The following is a 17,935-nucleotide window of genomic DNA, read 5'->3' on the forward strand; positions in this document are numbered from 1 at the left end:
AAACTCCCCCGGCTCCGCGCCCTCTGGCGGCCGCGGCGCGGACTTGCAGCCTAAGGACGGGGTTGGAAGCCCGGCGGAGGATGAGCGGCGGCGGGGCGGATCTCCATGCCTTCGTGGAATAAGAGATCTCCCAAGGAGTCCGATTCACAATTATTCATTGGCTCATCCCTTCATTTTATTCACTTATGGATTCGTTCATTCACTTACTTGTTGCCGTATTTACCGAGTACCCTGGTGCTCTTCCAGGGTTGGGGATAGGCAGGAGCAAAATAAAGTCCCTGCCCTCTGGTCCACATTCTAGGGAAATAGATCTGGAGCAACAGGTTGTTCTCTGCTCCCAACGCTTCCTGCCACCCCATCTCATCCGCCTACCAGACACAATCTCATGGCCTGCAAGACCCATGTGAAACGTGCCAGCCTCTCCGTCTCATCGCCCAGGCTTTCCACTAAATTCTTCTGTTTCAGGCACACTCCCTCCCTTCTTGCTGCTTTCTCGGTGTGCCAGGCGTGCATTTTCACCAGAGCCTTGCCATCCGCGACTCCCTTTTCCTGGAACGCTTTTCCTTTGCTGGTGTGCAAGGTGCTCTCCCACTTTCTTCAGGCTTCTGGGCCAAGGGCACCTTCTGAGACACAATCTCGTGTTTTGGGCCCGCAGCTCCTTTGCCCTCTTGCCTTTTGGCCCCGGGCCTGGGATTCTCTTCTCTTTTCCTTCCCTTTGTCAGCCTCTGCACACCCCCTCCTCTTAGTTTAGATATTCTCTCTTCAAGGAGGCCTTTCTACAGCCTTGGGCTCCATCAGACATCCTTGTGCATGCCCTGTGAGGCCATGTCAAGTGCCAGCCTTCCTCAAAGGCCACCATCCCTGGGACAGCAGAGGCTCTGGCTGTCTCCAGCATGATATGGCTTATGAGCATGCACTCTGGACTGAGCCTGGGGTTGAAGCCCAGATATTACTGCTTGCATGATCTTGGGTATATTACGTTTCCAAGCTTCCGTTTCTTGATAAATGCAGCTCCTTGCAGTAAGTGAAGCTCCTTACAGTCCTTCAGAGGGATGTGTGAGGATCCAGGGTGCACTGCTCAGAGTAATGCTTGACACTTTCTAAGCCCTCTGCTTAGCTGTCATTTTATCTCCTGTGATCTGCAGTTGCTGGCACTAAATAGCCAGTTAATAATCCTTTGCTGAATTAATGAAGGAGTGCATGAATGAAATTCAGGGTCAAGGAGGCAAACCCCTGATGAGTGTTGAGCTGACTGTGGTATGTGATCCAATTCCAGTAAATAAAACTTTTCCATAAAACAGATGCTTTCACGGTGGGGAGAAACGGCCTGAGCCCTCGGACCCATAAACGTGCCTTCCCCAAGTGTAGCGGCTGCAAAGACATTGTCCTCAGTATTCATCATGGTTGCGACTAGGCTCTCCCAGACAAGCCGGGTGGCCAGGCCAGGCCTCTGCCCTCTCTGGGCTTCAGGGCCTACTTTTAAAGAGGGGGTATGGGAGCTGGGCCGGCCTGGCATTCAAAGCCTTCTCAGACCCACCTCGCCCCCTTTTAAAAATTTTATTTATTTATTTATTTTGAGAGAGGGAGAGAGAGACAGACAGAGCATAAGTGGGGGAGGGCCAGAGAGAGAGAGAGATACAGAATCCGAAGCAGGCTCCAGGCTCTGCGCTGTCAGCACAGAGCCCACTGTGGGGCTCGAACTCATGGACCATGAAATCGTGACCTGAGCTGAAGCCGGATGCTCAACTGACCGAGCCACCCAGGCGCCCTACCCCTTTTTCATAAAAAATATTTCCTATTGCCCCTTTATACCTTCAGTGGAATTCATAGATCATAAAACTGACCTATACATATTGAAAAAATCAACATCATGCCCTAACTGGTGAGATAAAGAGGAAGTAATTTGGAATAAAATGATCTGTATTTCAATTCTCAGGTATAAATGAATCAGGTGCTTGACTCCACGTACAGGGCTGTTTTATGTGTAATTAAAATATTGTAAGTGTGTTGCTTACAAAGTAAGTGGGTGAAAATAAAGTTATTTTTGAAAAATGTTTATTTATTTATTTTGAGAGAGACCGAGCCTGAGCAGGGGAAGGGCAGAGGGAGAGAGAGAGAGAGAGAGAGAGAGAGAGAGAGAGAGAGAGAGAGAGAATCCCAAGCAGGGTGCATACTGTCGGCACAGAGCCCGACGCGGGGCTCGAACTCACAGACCGAAAAATCATGACCTGAGCCGAAGTTGGACGCTTAACCGACGGAGCCACCCAGGTGCCCCAAGTTCAGGTTATTAAAAGCAGGTTTTCAGGGGCGCCTGGGTGGCTCAGTTGGTTGGGCGTCCGACTCTTGATTTCAGCTCAGGTCATGATCTCATGGTGCAGAGGATCGATGAGCCTGCTTGGAATTTTCTCTCCCTCTCTCTGCCCTTCCCCCCATGTATGCACGCATGTGTGCCTTCTCTCTCTCTCAAAATAAATAAATAAATAAAAACATTAGTAATAATAATTTAAAAAAAAAAAAGCACAGCTTTTCAGCTGCTCAAGGTCCCGGAAGGACATGTGGGAAGAGGGACCTTTCCTTGTGGCGCAGACTCCCCTTTCTGCTGCAGGGACACCAGGCACCAGCCCTGGTCGTGGACCCTCCCCTTCCATTGTTGTGTCCACCTGAAATGCCCTGCAATTTCCCAGGAAGCCCAGGGGCCTGGAGACTCGCGGGCGTCATGCTTGCACTCGGCTGCCGGCATGAGAGATCTGTGGGTGACCAGCTCCCCAAGCTGCGGTTCTTTGGCTGGTGGACAAGTCCTCGAACCCAGGTGTCACCCCTTCTTCGCTTTTATCCATGATTTGTTTCACCTGCCAGCACCCCCGGCACTTCTTTTGGGGACTGTTTCCCCCCTTCCCCACATCCGCTGGGCCTGGCACAGTTAATGCCCAACATGCACCCATGCGTTTTATTCTCAAAACCGCCTATGAAGGGAGACGGTAATGTCATTACCGGCAGATGGATAAGGAAGCCGGGACACTCTAAGAGAAACCAACTTACCCAAGAGATGAGTAGGAGAACTGGAATTTGAATCTGAGCAGCTTCCCAAGGCTGTGAACTTTACCTCTACCCTCTATTCCCCCGTCAGATGGGGGGATTGCAGGGGTCTAACACGTGCCAAGAATCTGCTTGGTGCTTATGCTTCTGGTGCCGTGTCAAGCACACTGCTGCCTCAGGGCCTTTGCACTTGCTCCTCTCCTCAGACATCTACGAGTCTCTGTACTCACTCCTTTCAGGTCTCTGCTCAAATGTCACTTTGTGAGGACTCTTCTGACCACCCTAAATAAAATACATCTCCTCTCCCTCGCTCTGGCACCTCCCCCCACCCACCTGCCTTCTTATTCCTTTAGCACTCACCACCATGTGACACGTTACTTATTACATTTACTTGCTCGTTGTCTGTCTTCCCCCAGTAGCAGGTGCGCCCTGAGAGAGCAGACTTTACTCTTTAATCCTCGGCACACTGATTAGTGCCTGGCTTATTCTTGGCCTTCACCCGCTTTTTATGACTGGATGGAAGGGGCGACATAGGGTGAAAAGTTAGGTTCCTGTCCTCGGTACGCTCGAATTCCAGAGGAGACAACTGGCGGTCATGAAGGAAACGCACACGCGTTTATTTCAGGCCACGGTAGCGCTGCAAAGAACATGGAGGGGCGTGAGGGCCACCAGAGGGATGGAGACATCGCGGTGGACGGAGCAGTCCGGGAGCCCTTGCGAAGGGGAGCCTTGGATGAGTTAGGGAATGTGTGGCCAAGGCCCGGGTGGGTGCCAGGGCGGAGTCAGTTTAAGGGGTGGTGGTGGGAGATGATTGGGGAGGGGGATGGTTTGCAGGGACCAGATCCCGCAGGGCCCCGGGAGGCGAGGAGGTTTGGGAGGCCGAGTGGTTCTTTCAGATGCTCTGTGCCTGCAGACCACAAATGACCACAAACCTGGTGCTTTATTTATCTACTTGTTAATTTATTTATATTAGATTTTTAAATATTTATTTATTTTGAGAGAGAGAGTGTGTGCAAGTGGGGGAAGAGGCAGAGACAGAGAGAGAGAGACAGAGACAGAGACAGAGACAGAGAATCCCAAGCAGGCTCTGTGCTGTCAGCACCATCGATCCCCCAAACTGTGAGATCACAACCTGAGCCGAAACCAAGAGTTAGACGGACGCTTAACAGACGGAGTCACCCAGGTGTCCCACAAACCTGGGGTTTTACAATAATGGAAATTTACCCTCTCGTCGTTCTGGAGGCCAGAAGTCTGAAATCAGTAACATGGGGCAGGAATCAAGGTGTCCGTGGGCCCGCTCCCTCTGGAGACTCTGGGGAGAAATGATTCTGGCTTCTTCCAGCTTCTGGTGGCTGCTGGCCTTCTTGTGGCCACACCACTCCCATCTCTGCCTCTGTGGTCACGTTGCTGTCTCCTTCTCTGTGTCAAATCTCCCCGTCTCTCCCTCATCAGGGCACTTGTGATTGCCTTTAGAGCCCCCCCTGGATAATCCAGAATAAACCCCCACCTCAAGATCTTTAACTCCAGAGGCAAAGTCCTTTTTTGCCATGTGAGGTCCAGAGATTAGGTTCCGGGTTCCAGAGATTAGGACGTGGTTATCTTTTGGTAGGGGGTTATTATTCTGATGACTGGTGATTCAGTGATTTATTCCGTCCTCAGACTAAACTAATGTCCCCTTTGGCTTAGGTTTTTCAAGCTCTTTTTCTGTGGTTATAATGAAAAATGGCCAGATGAATCCACCGCCCCACAGAGTAGATGTTAGTAGATATTTGCGTGGAAAGCAAAAATGGGGTTCACAGATACTGAACGCACACAGTGCACACAGCACATGTGAAGCCCTTAGTAAATGAACCGAATTAGTTTCGTACAATGCAGAGAAGTCCACGTTGCCATCCTTGTCCACGTTCTTATCCACGAGGGTCCAAGGGGTGAAGCGACTGATTGATTAGTCACTAAGGGCACACAGGGAGGGAGTGGAGGTTCGGGCTGGGAAGTCAGGCGTGTCGCACTTTCCCCCACATCGGGCTTCTCAGCCCCAGCACTCCCGATGTTTTGGGCCACACAACTCTATGTTGTGGGGGATGCTGTGGGCCTTCAGCAGCATTCCTGACCTCTACTCACTAGAGGGTGATAGCCAGTTGTGACACCCCTCAAGTTGTGACAACCCCCGAGTTGTGACGACCAAAAGTGTCTCTACACATTGCCAAATGTACCCTGGTGTGTGGGGGGAACCCTCCTCTTCTTGAGGACCACTGCCCTCCATTATACTATCCTAGTGGAGGGGGTGTTACAGAAGGGTGTTGTTTCAGCTGGGAGTTGAACTCACATGTCACGCAGAGCAAGGAAGAGGCTGCCTCTATGCCCCTGGTTATCTATTGACATTTAGCCTCTGGTTCCTTTAGTGAGAAATTGCTGCTGGGCACCTTGCTGCCAGAATGAAGACTACATTTCCCAGCCTTCCTTGTGGCTAGGTGTGACCATGTGACCACATTCCAGCCAATTGGAGGTGATGTGGGCAAATTTCTAGCTGTGCCTTTGAAGGGGAGGGTTATACGCCCCTTTGCTGCCTTCTTCCCTAGTCTTGCTGCCTGAGATATGGACCTGGTAGCAAAGAGATCCAGGAATCCCGGGTCTCACTACAAGGGAGTCCCCCTATTGCCTGGCCTGCTTGTGCTCAGTTATTACTAGTGAAACCGATTCTCTTCTGGCTTAAGCCACTGTTATTTAAGAGTTTTGTTACAGTTTCTGAGCCTGCATTTAACTATTGCAGCCACCCAAGCAGCCATAGTAGGGAAGGAAAGAAGGCAAGGAAAGAAAGGAAAAGAAAAGAAAAGAAAAGAAAAGAAAAGAAAAGAAAAGAAAAGAAAAGAAAAGAAAAGAAGGGAAGGAAGGAAGGGAAGGGAAAGGAAGGGAAGGGAAGGGAAGGGAAGGGAAGGAAGGAAGGAAGGAAGGAAGGAAGGAAGGAAGGAAGGGAAAAAAGTTAGGAAATGAGGAGAGAAGGGTGTAAATGGAGAGGCCTGAGCAGTCTGGCTCTGTGAGCTTAGAGATGCTTAGGAAAATCTTCCGGAAAGGACTCTGAGTTGGATCTTGAAGGATGAGAAAACGAGGAGAGGGGGTGGAAGGGGGCGGGCACTACCGCAGGAACAAGGGCCTTGAGAAGAGAGCCCGGCAAAGCCTTGAAGGACAAGGAGGGCTTGAGCTGGCTGTCAGGAGAGAGGACAGCACATCAGAAGGGAGCCCAGTCAGTGCCAAGTGGGGTACTTCGCCAGGTGAATGGAAGCCAGGTGTAGGGATCCTGGAGTTCGGCACGAAGCCTGGGGAGCATCTGGAGGCTGGGGTTGGAGGCGGTGAAGTGGTTGGGGAGCTTTGACCTCTCTTCGACTCAGAGGACCTACTATGAGGTCGACCCCCCCACCCACGCCCCACGCCCCGTGCTGCATGCCCCGTACAGATTACAGTTCTGCTGAGTCTGGGGTCTTGGTGTCTTCTTGCCTTCTCCGGCAAGCAGCCCAGGCCAGCAGGAGTGCAGCCAAGGTCATGGCCTTCAGCCCCAGGACCACAAGTGTGAGCACAGACAGGAGGCCTGGAGGACACAGAGGAGAGCTCAGGAAGGACCCTGGGCGATCCCCCAACAGTCCAGACCTCAGTGTCCCCACGGGGAGGCCTGGCCCAGCTGCTGTAAACCTCTGGGGCCACATTCTTTCTACACGAAGACCTCCCCTCCCTCTGTCCGGGGCCCAAAGAGGCTTTGCCCAATATCCTACCCATGTGTTTAGTCATCCTCACAGCATCCCTGACCTCCGATCATAATAGAAAACTGTTCATTTACTGGCTGCTCAGCTCCTCTGCCCCAGACCTTGGGCTAAGCACTTCCTAACTGCCTAATTTAATCCTTAAACGTATGACGCAAGGCAGGATAATAATGCCATTGGTACCGATGAAAAGGCAGAGCTGGAGTCGGGAAATGATTTGCTCAGGGGCACATATGTTAGAGAAGTGACGGGACCAGGTGGTCTGGCTCCCGCGAATGGCAGGAACAGGGCTCAGTGACAGGGAGCATCTGGTGCCACTACCCCAAGTCTCACCCTCAACCCCACCCTGTTGCCAAGTGCCCCTGAGTGTTAACAGGTGATATGATATGCACAGTTCTGGGCGCTTGGCACGTGTGATCTCATGGGGTCTACGCACCAGCCTCATGGGGTACGCTCTCCGACTCTTATCCCCTCTCTGCCCCTAGTCCCCAGGGGAGGATAACAGAAATTCGGGGAGTGAGGCAAGCTTCCTGCAGTCACACAGGTAGAAAGGGACTCAACCCAGGAGGCTACAAAGCCATGATCTTCAGCACTGTTATGTACAGTTTCACAGTGTCTCCTTGCACTGAATCATGGGGAGCTCACTACCTGCCAAGCAAGGCTGCCCACTGAACAGTCAGCTGTTCTTTCTTTGGTCGAGCTTTTCTTTTTTTTTTTTTTTTAATTTTTTTTAACGTTTATTTATCATTGAGAGACAAAGCACGAGCAGGGGAGGGGCAGAGAGAGGAGGAGACACCGAATCCGAAGCAGGCTCTGGGCCCTGAGCTGTCAGCACAGCGCCCGACGGGGGGCTCGAACTCACAAACCGTGAGATCATGACCTGAGCCGAAGTCAGACGCTCAACCGATTGAGCCAACCCAGGCGCCCCTCTTTGGTTGAGCTTTAACATGGTTCTCTGAGTTCCTGGTTCTGATGTTGAGATGAAGTCCTGGGGACTTTCTGGGTGGCGCATAGCCCTAGAAGGCAAGGACTGGTCCCTTCCCATGGCCAAGCCTTGCCTGTGGGGACTGGTTACCTTCCCAAGACTAGGTACACTCACCTGAGGGATATGTCCTGCCTATATGTTCATTGGTGAGTTCTTTCTCTTGGGGAGAGGTGATGGGCTTTGCTGTAAGAAAGAGAGACAGTCTCACATTCCCCTTTTCTTTCTGTCTTGCCCCTTCCTGAGCCCCTGTGCTAGGACTTAGGGTCATCGAGAGGAGTGTGCCTGGAATGGGGGCTAGAAGTCAAACCCTGTGACTATGAGGGACTAGTTAGACCTGTCTGAACATCCCTGGGGTGGGGACAATGTCTGATTCACTGCAGTATCTACAGCACCCAGTAGAGTGCAGAGCAGTAAACAGGCACTCAACAGATACTGTTAAACCATTAATGGTCTATCCAAAGTTTTGAGGAGCCCAGAATGGGGAGAAATGAACTCTGCCCGGGAGAAGCAGAAGGTTTCACAGAGGAGGGGCTATTTGTGCTGGGCCTTGAAGGATGAGTAGGAGTTCGCCAGAGAGAAGGAGAAAGCATTCCAGGCAGAGGGAACGGCTTATGTAACAGCTGGAGGCTGAGAAGAGCTGGCCTATTTGGGAATTTCCTTGTGGACCCCCTGCCCCTCTCCCCCGTGCCTTCTAGACCAACTGTCTCACCTTTTACTCGCAGCCTGGTGCCCTGTCCGGACAGGTATTGTCTGTTGGGTTTCCTGTAAAACTTTACACAGTAGTAGGTGCCTGTGTACTCAGGGGACACGCCTTGCAGGAGGATGCTGAAATCGCTGTTGGAGGCCCGGACGGCTGTCACGTTGGGGTGGGAGAGGCCTTCAAAGTTGTAAATGGCCTCACGGCTCAGACCAGCCCCCCGAAACCACCTGATGGGTCCCGGGGGACCATGTCCAAGCACTGTGCAGTTCAGGAACACAGTGTCTCCGGTGGTTGCCAACACCACCTCCTGGGGCTGCAGGATCCAGAGGTTTGGCTCTGGGGCTCCGGCTCCTGAAGCCAAAGAGGGGGTCCTTGTTGCATTTTGTGTCTTCCTCCATTGTCCACTCATTTCCTCCCTCATATCTTCCCTCCCTCCCCGCTGCCCTGATTTCCCTACTCAGCTACTCCCTCTGGATCCCCACGTTACGCTCAAGTCGGTTCACTCAGTAAAAAAGTTCTCAGGACCTGCTATGTGCTGAGGTTACAACTGGGGGAAATGGAGCTCAGCAAGACATACAAATGTCCGGCTGGGAAGAAGTTTTCAGTCTGGTGGTGGAGATGGTGCAGAAAATCCCCTTGAGGTTGGAAAGCCAGAGGACTGTAGGGCCAAAAGGGCACCTGTCACGGGGTGGGAGGAATCGGAGAAACCTTCCCGAAATGCTTGCATCAAGTTAAAATGAACCCTTCCCCCCACCTCCAACTGCCACACACAGATATTCTGTCTGTTAACAGTTTGCAGGGTGGGGCGTCTGGGTGGCTCAGTAGGTTAAGCGTCGGACTTCAGCCCAGGTCATGGTCCCGCGGTTTGTGAGTTCAAGCCCCACGTCGGGGGCTGCGCTGACAGCTCAGAGCCTGGAGCCTGCTTAGGATTCTGTCTCTCTCTCTCTCTCTCTCTCTCTCTCTCTCTCTGCCCCATCCCTGCTCGTTTTCTCTTTCTCTCTCTCGAAAATAAATAAGACATTAAAAAAAAAAAGAACACGCTCCTATTGAATGACAGACCCAGGATGTGAGTGCCCAGGTCACCACTGCTGGGCTTACAGATAGCATGACTGATTACGTGGGGAGCGTGGTAGATTAAATTATCAGCCCTAGTTCTGGACTCCCCTAGGGTGGTGCATCCCTACTCTTGCCTCGTGGTGGGTGGGTACGCATCCTGGTCTCTTGACTTTGCGTGGAGCCGCATGACTTGCTTTAGCCAATGGGCTGTTAGCAGATGGTACGTGATTAGAAACTTGAAACGCGCTTGGGGGCACTGGGGCTTGTCCTCTTTGCTTCTGCCATCTCCACGACCCAGGTGTACTCTTCGCAGCTGCAAGAAGACGCGGCCCTGGAACAAGACACGTGGAGCAGAACCACGCCAGATGCCTGTGCACGTGTGGGTGAGACACCCTCGCGTTGTGCGCCAACTGGGATTTTGTGTCGACGGTATAGGTGTGGATGGATGAAGGCAGCTGACGCAGGGAGACCGGTCCGAGCTGAGCGCCTAAGACCCACCGAGCCTGATACTCACCCTTCACAAACACTGAGGTGCCCTCCTGCAGCTTCTTTTCTGGGTTCTCACTCAAGTCATCAAGCCCCACACAGTGGTAGATTCCAGCATGCTTGCTGGTGACATTGTGGATATAGATGGAAAAGTCACAATGAAGGGGCTCCAGGGTCCGCTGGGTCACCGGCGTCACCCCCGGGAAGAAGCCGTGTTTGAAGTTATAAATCTCCTGCTGGTCCCGATCGCTCACCTTGACCCATTTAATCCTGTCGTCAGTGCAGGAACCTTCCACGGTACACCGCAGCAGCAGCGTGTTTCCTTCCGCCACCAGCAGGGGGCCCTCGGGCTGCAACACCTGCCGCTCACTCCCATCGCTCTGCCCAGAGGCTCCTGCAACAGAGAAGACTGGCTTTGTGCTGAGCCGGAAGGACCTGGAGCCCTCAGAGATGAGCTTACCACAACCTAGTCATTAGCTGGCCAGCAACAATTGCTCAGGACGCTGGACGGATGTTGTTGGGGAGGGAAGCGTGAGAGATGAGGCGGTTGTCTGGAGAGGCAGAGCAGAACTTACAAATAATGGAGAACTTGCAAATAATAGGTGACAGCATTCTTCCCGTCTTCACAGAAGTGCTGAGAGCCCAGATGATCAGAGGTAACCCCCAGTACCTCTGAATGTGGCTGCATCCGGAGACAAGGTCTCTAAAGAGGCAATTAAGTTAACATGAGGGGCGCCTGGGTGGCCCAGGCTCAGTCGGTTGAGCTTCGGACTTCGGCTCAGGTCATGACCTCGCAGCTTGTGAGTTCGAGGCCCACGTTGGGCTCTGTGCTGACAGCTCAGAGCCTGGAGCCTGCTTCAGATTCTGTGTCTCCTTCTCTCACTACCCCTCTCCCACTCTCTCTCTCTTTCAAAAATAAATAAATATTAAAAAAAATTTTTTTTAATTTTTTACAAAGTTAACATGCCGTCATGAGGGTGGACCCTAATTCAATATGACTGGCATCCTTAGAAGAAGAAATTAAAGGCACAGAGAGAAGACAGCCAAGGAGAAAGGTCTCAGGAGACGTCATCAACCTTGCTGACACCTTCGCCTAGGCTTCTAGCCTCCAGAGGTGTGAGATAATGCATTTCTGTTGTTTAAACTACCAGTCTGTGGCACTTTGTCATGGCCCCCGAAACTAATATGTCATCCAATACGAATGTGACAACCTGTTTCTGGAGCCCCCGCTCTCAGCCCTCAAATGTATCGCACAAAGTAAACATCATCTGGCATCCTGTGAATTCTTTTTTTTTTTTTTAATGTCTTATATTTTAGAGAGAGAGAGAGGTGGGGGGAGAGAGCAGGGGAAGGGCAGAGAAATGGAGACAGAATCTGAAGCAGGCTCCAGGTTCCCAGCTGTCAGCACAGAGCCCGATGTGGGCCTCAAACTCATGAGCAGTGACATCATGACATGAGCTGAAGTCAGACGCTTAACGGACTGAGCCACCCAGGCACCCCCTGAATTCTTTTTGACTTTTAGTTATTTTTTAAAGTAATCTCTATACTCAATGTGGGGCTCAAACTTACAACCCTGAGATCAAGAGTCACATGCTTTACGGACTGAGCCAGCCAGGTGCCCCCCTGCGAATTCTTTTTTTAAAAAACTACTTTATTGAGATATTATTTACACACAATAAATACCAGAAATTTTATGTCCTATATGCAGTTCTATCGCTTTGAAAACATTTTTAAACTTCAAGTGGAGTTGATATATGATATTATATTAGTTTCAGGTGTCTCTTGTGAATTCTTTACCAGGCTGCAATGCTTGTTGGTGCTTTGGGAAGTGGATCTATTTCGGGGCTCTAGCTGCTGAGTTTGGCCTTGGAGTGGGCACGGAGAGAGGGGGTCAAGACCTCCCATGCAAGTTCTTTTGCACCTAGGTTATGAACAGGTGCTCCCCTCAAGAACTCCCTGAGGTAGGTGTTATTATCATCTCCATTTTTGAGAAATCTGATGGTCAGAGAGGGGAAGAAACAGTGTCATGGCCAGGATTTGGACTCAGATCAGGTGACTTAAGGTTCTGCTCCACACGGGTCATCAGTTTTGTGTCCCAAATTTCCCTGGGTGTGTGTGACCGTCAGTCCTGGTGAATGACTCAGTCTTGCTCCAAGATGTAAGTTTGCAGGATAGCATGGTGTTTCTCAGTTGTCAGTGAGGCGAGGGAGTAGGGAGGTGAGGCAGATGTTTCCTTCTAAGAGGATCTGGGGAGGGGTTGTGGAATTCTAAATTCCTTTCCTGTGTGTCTTCAGCTAGGCATGTGCTAATAATAGCCTCTAGGGGCGCCTGGGTGGCTCAGTCGGTTAAGCATCCAACTTCGGCTCAGGTCACGATCTCGCGGTCCATGAGTTCGAGCCCCGCGTCGGGCTCTGTGCTGACAGCTCGGAGCCTGGAGCCTGTTTTGGATTCTGTGTCTCCCTCTCTCTCTGACCCTCCCCCGTTCACAATCTGTCTCTCTCTGTCTCAGAAATAAAAATAAACATTAAAAAAAAATTAAAAAAAAATAGCCTCTATAAGAACTCCCTCACAGTTGTGACCAAGGGATACCTCATGTTCAATCCTAGGGATTGCTTTTGCCCTCGGTGTCCTTAGCTCCAAAATGTTGAGCAACACCCACCTTCAAACACCATGAGGGGAGGCAGTCAGATCTGTTCTCTCTAATCCTTTCTGGTGGTTTGTTCCCTGGCGTCTCAGGTGGTTTCCTCGCGCGCAGGCACTGAACGGTGCCCATCCGCTCAGCACAGGGCTGAAATATTGCCTTTCCCCACCCGCCAAACCGGAAAACCTCATGTTTGACAGAGCAATGGGTAGAACAAGACAGAAGAGAGGACGGTACTCAGAGAGAAGTGTTGTGGTCCCACCTAGCGATTCCGAAAAGCCAGGCCCGGAAATGATAAAAACAAGTAACAAACAAGTAACACATGTCTGAGTGAAGTTCTGAGAGCAACATAACAAAGGCTGGGAGGAGGGAAACCCTAGTATACTTTGTAAGTCTCTTATACGGTATGGGAAATGGTATGCTGTCACTGAAAGGTAGATGGTGTGAATTGCACACTTAAGGGGGAAAGTCCAGTGGACTCTTCAGTATTCACAGGAAACTATAGAACTTGTAAACTGATGCCCATTTCTTTCTCAAAATAAAAATATACTCCCAGTGGGATCCTAGGAACACAGGGAAATTCTATTATTCTTATGAACCAATTAGGATCAAATAGAAGAGAGAAAGTATTGGGGTGGGAGAGCCCATGGCCCCCCTTTTTTTCATCTTGGAAAATTTGAAACTTCTAAACCTTAAAGCAACCACTAAGTGACAAAATAAAGAGTAATAGCTAATAAGCCAATAAAGGAGATAAGATAGCGTTATAAAAATATTCAACAACTGAAACAAGACAGAAAAAGAGAAAAAAGAGAACAAAGAACCAACAGGACAAATAGGAAGGTGATAAGACCTACACCTAATCCTATAAAAAGTCACCTTGAAGGTAAAAGGTCTAAATACCCTACGTAAAAATTAGAGATTGTCGGCTTGGATAAAAAGTAAGATCTTGTAGGCTATCTGTTGCCTACAAGAAATGCACTTTAAATATTAAAGCTGCACATATGTTAAAAGGAAAATGATAGAAAAAGGTAGAGCATATAACACTAATCAAACGGAAGCTGGAGTGGCTATGTTAATATCAGATAAAGTAGATTTCAGAGCAAAGAATATGTCCAGGAATAAAGAATGCCACTTCATAATGGTAAAGGAGCAAATTAATCAAGAAGATAGGGGCACTTAGGTGGATCAGTCGGTTAAGCATCCAATCTCGGCTCAAGTCATGGTTCAGTTTGATTCATGGGATTGGGCCCTGGACTGGGCTCTGCACTGACAATAGGGGTGAGGGGGGCTGCCTGCTTGGGGTCCTCTGTCTCCCTCTCTCTCTGTCCCTCCCCTGCTCGTGTGTGCTCGCTCGCTCTCTCTCTCAAAATGAATAAGCTTCAAAAAAATCAAGAAGACATACAAATCCCAAATATTATGTGCACCAGATAACAGAACTTAAAAGTGTATGAAGCAAAACCCAATAGAATGGCAAGGAGAAACAGACAAATCCACAGTTATGCTCTGAGATTTCAATATCCTCCTTTTCATGATTAATAGAACACGTAGGCAGAAAATCAAAAAGAATACAGCACTAACAACTAACAGCCTAACTGATATTTATAGAACACTCTGCCCCCCAAATAGGAGGATATATAGTTCTTTTCCAGTGCACGGACAACTGTTACCAAGAGAGAGCATATTCTGAGTCATAAAATAGTCTCAACAAGTTTAAAAGAATTCAAGCATCTTCTTTGACACAATGGAATTAAATTAGAATCAATAACAGACAGAGGCCTAGGAAACTCCCAGATATTCACAAGCCGAATAACACACTTTCCGATAACACACGAGTTAAAGACAAACAGAAGGGAAATTAGAAAGCAATTTGATCTGAATGAAAATAAAAACACAATATTAGAATTTGTAGGATTCTGCTAAAGCAGAGGGGAATATTTATTGAATTAGATGACTAGATTAGGAAAGAAGGAAGGACTTAAATGAATGACCTTAGTTTCTACCTTAAGAAACAAGGGAAAAAAAGAGCAAATTAAGCCCAAAGGAAGTAGAAGAGAGGAAACCACAAAGACCTGAGTGAAATCAATAAAGTAAAAAACAAAAAACAGTAGAGAAAAATCAGTATGAGTGAAATCTTTGAGAAGATCATTATAATTGATAAACCTGTAGCCATACTGAAGAGTAAGAGAGAAAGAGAGAGAGAGACTCAAATTACTAAAATCAAAAACTAGGGAGGTGACAGAAGTACAGAGTTTACAGATATTAAAGGACAATAAGGGGATGCTATGGAAAGGTCATGGCTGCATGTATTTGACAAAGGGACAAATTCCTTGAAAACCACCAACTACCAAGACTACCTCAAGAAGAAATAAATTACCTAAATAGCCCTACTATCTATTGCAAACGTTTAGTTTGTATTAAAGACTTTCCCACAAAGAAAACTCCAAGCCCAGATGGTTTTGTTAGTGAATTGTGCCACACATGTAGATACAACACCCAAATCATGATCCATAAGAGAACAAATTAATAAATTAGACTTTATGAAAACTAAGAACTCTTGCTGTTCAAAAGGCACTTGCGAAAGAATGAAAAAGCCACAGAGTAGGAGGAAATCTTTGTGAAGTATCTATCTGATAAAAAGTTTGTAACCAGAATATATAAAGAGCTCTCAAAACTCAATAATAAGAAAACCAGTCGAAAAATGGGAGTTGAACAGACACTTTACCAAACAGGATACAGGATGCACGTGAAAAATGTTTAGCACCATTACATATTAGGGACGTGAACATTAAAACCACAATGAGATGTTCCTACGTACCTGTGAGAATGACTAAAATGAGACAGGTTGATCATACCACGTGTTGGCAAGGATGTAGAGGACAATGTCATCTTCATACACTGCTGATGAAAATGCAAAATGGTATAACCTCCTTGGAAAACAGTATGGCAGTGTCTTAAAAGTTAAACACACACCTATCATATGATACGGTCATATTGTTCTCAAGTATTTTCCCAAGAGCAATGAAAGCGTAAGTCCACACAAAGACTAGTACACGAACGTCTATAGATGCTCTATCTGTGACAGCTGCAAATTGCAAAGCAGAAAATGTCTGCCAACAAGTGAATGGAGAAACAAACTGTACTTTATCCACACAGGGGACAGAAATAAAAAGACATATGTGAGCTATTGATATGTGCAACCACATGAATGAAGCTCAAAATAATTATGTTGAGGAAAAGAAGCCGGAAAAAAGGGGGTACCTACTGCATGATCTTGTATAAAGTTTCAGAAAATGCAAACAAATCTATAGCAATGGAAAGCGGATAAGGGGTTGCCACGGGAGGAGGAGGAATGGAAAGGATGAATCACAAGGAAACTTTTCAAAGTGTTGGGTATGTTCATTATATTGATTTTGGTGATGAATTCACAAGAGTGAAGCATATCCAATGCCCCCAAAACTTACCAAAGTGTACATGTTAGATATGTACAATTTGTTGTACGTCCATCAAACCTCAATGAATGAAAGCCCTGTGCCCCTCACCCCTTCCCGCTCTCTGGAAAATGTCCTGGGTACCTTGTCCGCGGAGCTGGGCACCCCTTGGCCACAGCTCTGGGATCCCTTCCCGCCTGTCTTCCACCAGCAGGCCCTATCCTTCACGATCCCTGATGGTGGGTTCTCCTTTGGAGGCCTGGTACAAAACCCCCATTTTTCAAAACCTATTTGATCCTGAGTAGTTTAGACATATGACCTCCTAGCCTAGTGCCTAACATGTAGTGGGCACTCAGAATTATTTGTGGAGTGAGCAACTAGGAGCTACAGTTCACTTTTTACGATCAGGGAAACCAGCTCAGAGAAGGGAAGTGGTGCCCTAAATCACAGCTGGGGAGCGAAGGAGCAGCTGAGTCTGGTCTCAGATCTGGTTCCCACCAGGGCCTCTCCAGGAGTGACCATCTTGGAGGACCCAAGCAGGGGCTGGGTCTTAGCAGGGGCTGGGGCAGGGGTCCAGATGGACAGGAGGTGAAAGCCAAGTCTCTTGCCTGCTGGGTCAGAGGGTTCTGGGCTCAGAGGCTAAGCTGGACCCAGGAGCCCCAAGACTCAGGAGTTAAATCGGCCTGATCCTGACTTACAGTAGACATGGGTAAGAAAATCTTTATGTAAATCTTTACACCGTTCCAGGTACCAACAGGTGTTGTCTTGTCGAATCTTCCAAACAAAAGTCATGAGGTGGGTCCCCACGATTAGCCCCATTTTACCGAGGGGGAAACGGAATCTCAGAGAGAAGTCAGTGGTGAGGTTTGAGCCCAGTTTTCTCAGGCTGAGCCGGCGCTGGCTCGTGGGTGGTTGATTTGTATGGTCACACAGGGCCCTGTGCTTAGAAGGGCCCCGTGCTTGCGATAATGCTCTGCTGTTGCTGTCTTAAAGTTCTTATCACTTTCTGAAACCGCGTTTACGTTTTGCATGACATAGGCGCCACAGATTATGCCCCTGATCCTGGGCTGTGAGCCTCACCATTTTTGTATTTAATACGCACAGCACCCCGTTAGCAGCCCTGTTCGCTGAAGAGGAGAATGAAGTGGCCTGTGACACGAGCATGCGGGTATCTGAGCAGAGCCCAGCTTGCAAGATCCCAGAGCCTGGGGGCTTAACTTCACTGCGCTGCCTCCCGAAAAAGTTCTGCTTCTTGGGACACTGGGATCAAGAAAGTTCTCGGCTACCTGCTCCCATTCCCTCTTGGTGGGCTTGAGCCCCTCTGGGCCTGCCAGAGCACCTGGGGCTCCTCTCTGGGACCAGCCAGGGGTGGGTCCTATCATGTCCGGGGTCCCACTCACCCAAGACGACAAGGGACAGCATCAGCAGCCAGGAGCAAGGAGGCGAGTAGGCTGGCTGGGTCGGGGTGGTCATCGCGAGGGGCGCATGTGCCTCCTGTGGCTCCCAAGACTGGCTGTCGTTCTGCAATCCGGTGGGTGTCTGAGCCTGAAACGGGGCGTTCCTTGGGGCCAAGGCTACTTGGGGAAGTGTTTTCATATGGCAAGACGAGGCTGCTGGTGCAAGAGGAAGGAGCTGTTTGGAGGGGTTTCCGGGTTCCGTGTCTGGGCAGCGAGTGTTCCTGTAATCACTCTGTCAAAACCTTCATGACCCCTTTTGCCACAGGCCCTGTCCTGGGCACCCTGGCAGGAAGATGAGCATGCCTAGTGTGTCCCGAGTCAGCCAGACGTGGGGTCAAGTCCTGGGTCTGTCTCTTCCTGGCTGCGTGACCTTTCACGCACACCTGCCACCTCG

General features: G+C 49.3%; 1 protein-coding gene across 1 annotated transcript; it reads right to left on the reverse strand.

Annotated features, from left to right (window-relative positions):
• Positions 1-5,388: 5,388 nt before the first annotated feature.
• On the reverse strand, positions 5,389-17,722 carry SIRPB2 (signal regulatory protein beta 2). Its single transcript, XM_015084174.3, has 5 exons — positions 17,485-17,722; positions 10,044-10,409; positions 8,483-8,824; positions 7,888-7,956; positions 5,389-6,619 (listed from the first exon to the last, which is right to left on the reverse strand). Exons 1-5 carry the CDS (start codon positions 17,678-17,680, stop codon positions 6,489-6,491), a joined length of 1,104 nt encoding a protein of 367 aa, XP_014939660.3. The 5' UTR covers positions 17,681-17,722; the 3' UTR covers positions 5,389-6,488.
• Positions 17,723-17,935: the final 213 nt, after the last annotated feature.

Source organism: Acinonyx jubatus, chromosome A3, assembly GCF_027475565.1.
Source record: "Acinonyx jubatus isolate Ajub_Pintada_27869175 chromosome A3, VMU_Ajub_asm_v1.0, whole genome shotgun sequence".
In the NCBI taxonomy this organism is placed as follows: domain Eukaryota; kingdom Metazoa; phylum Chordata; class Mammalia; order Carnivora; family Felidae; genus Acinonyx; species Acinonyx jubatus.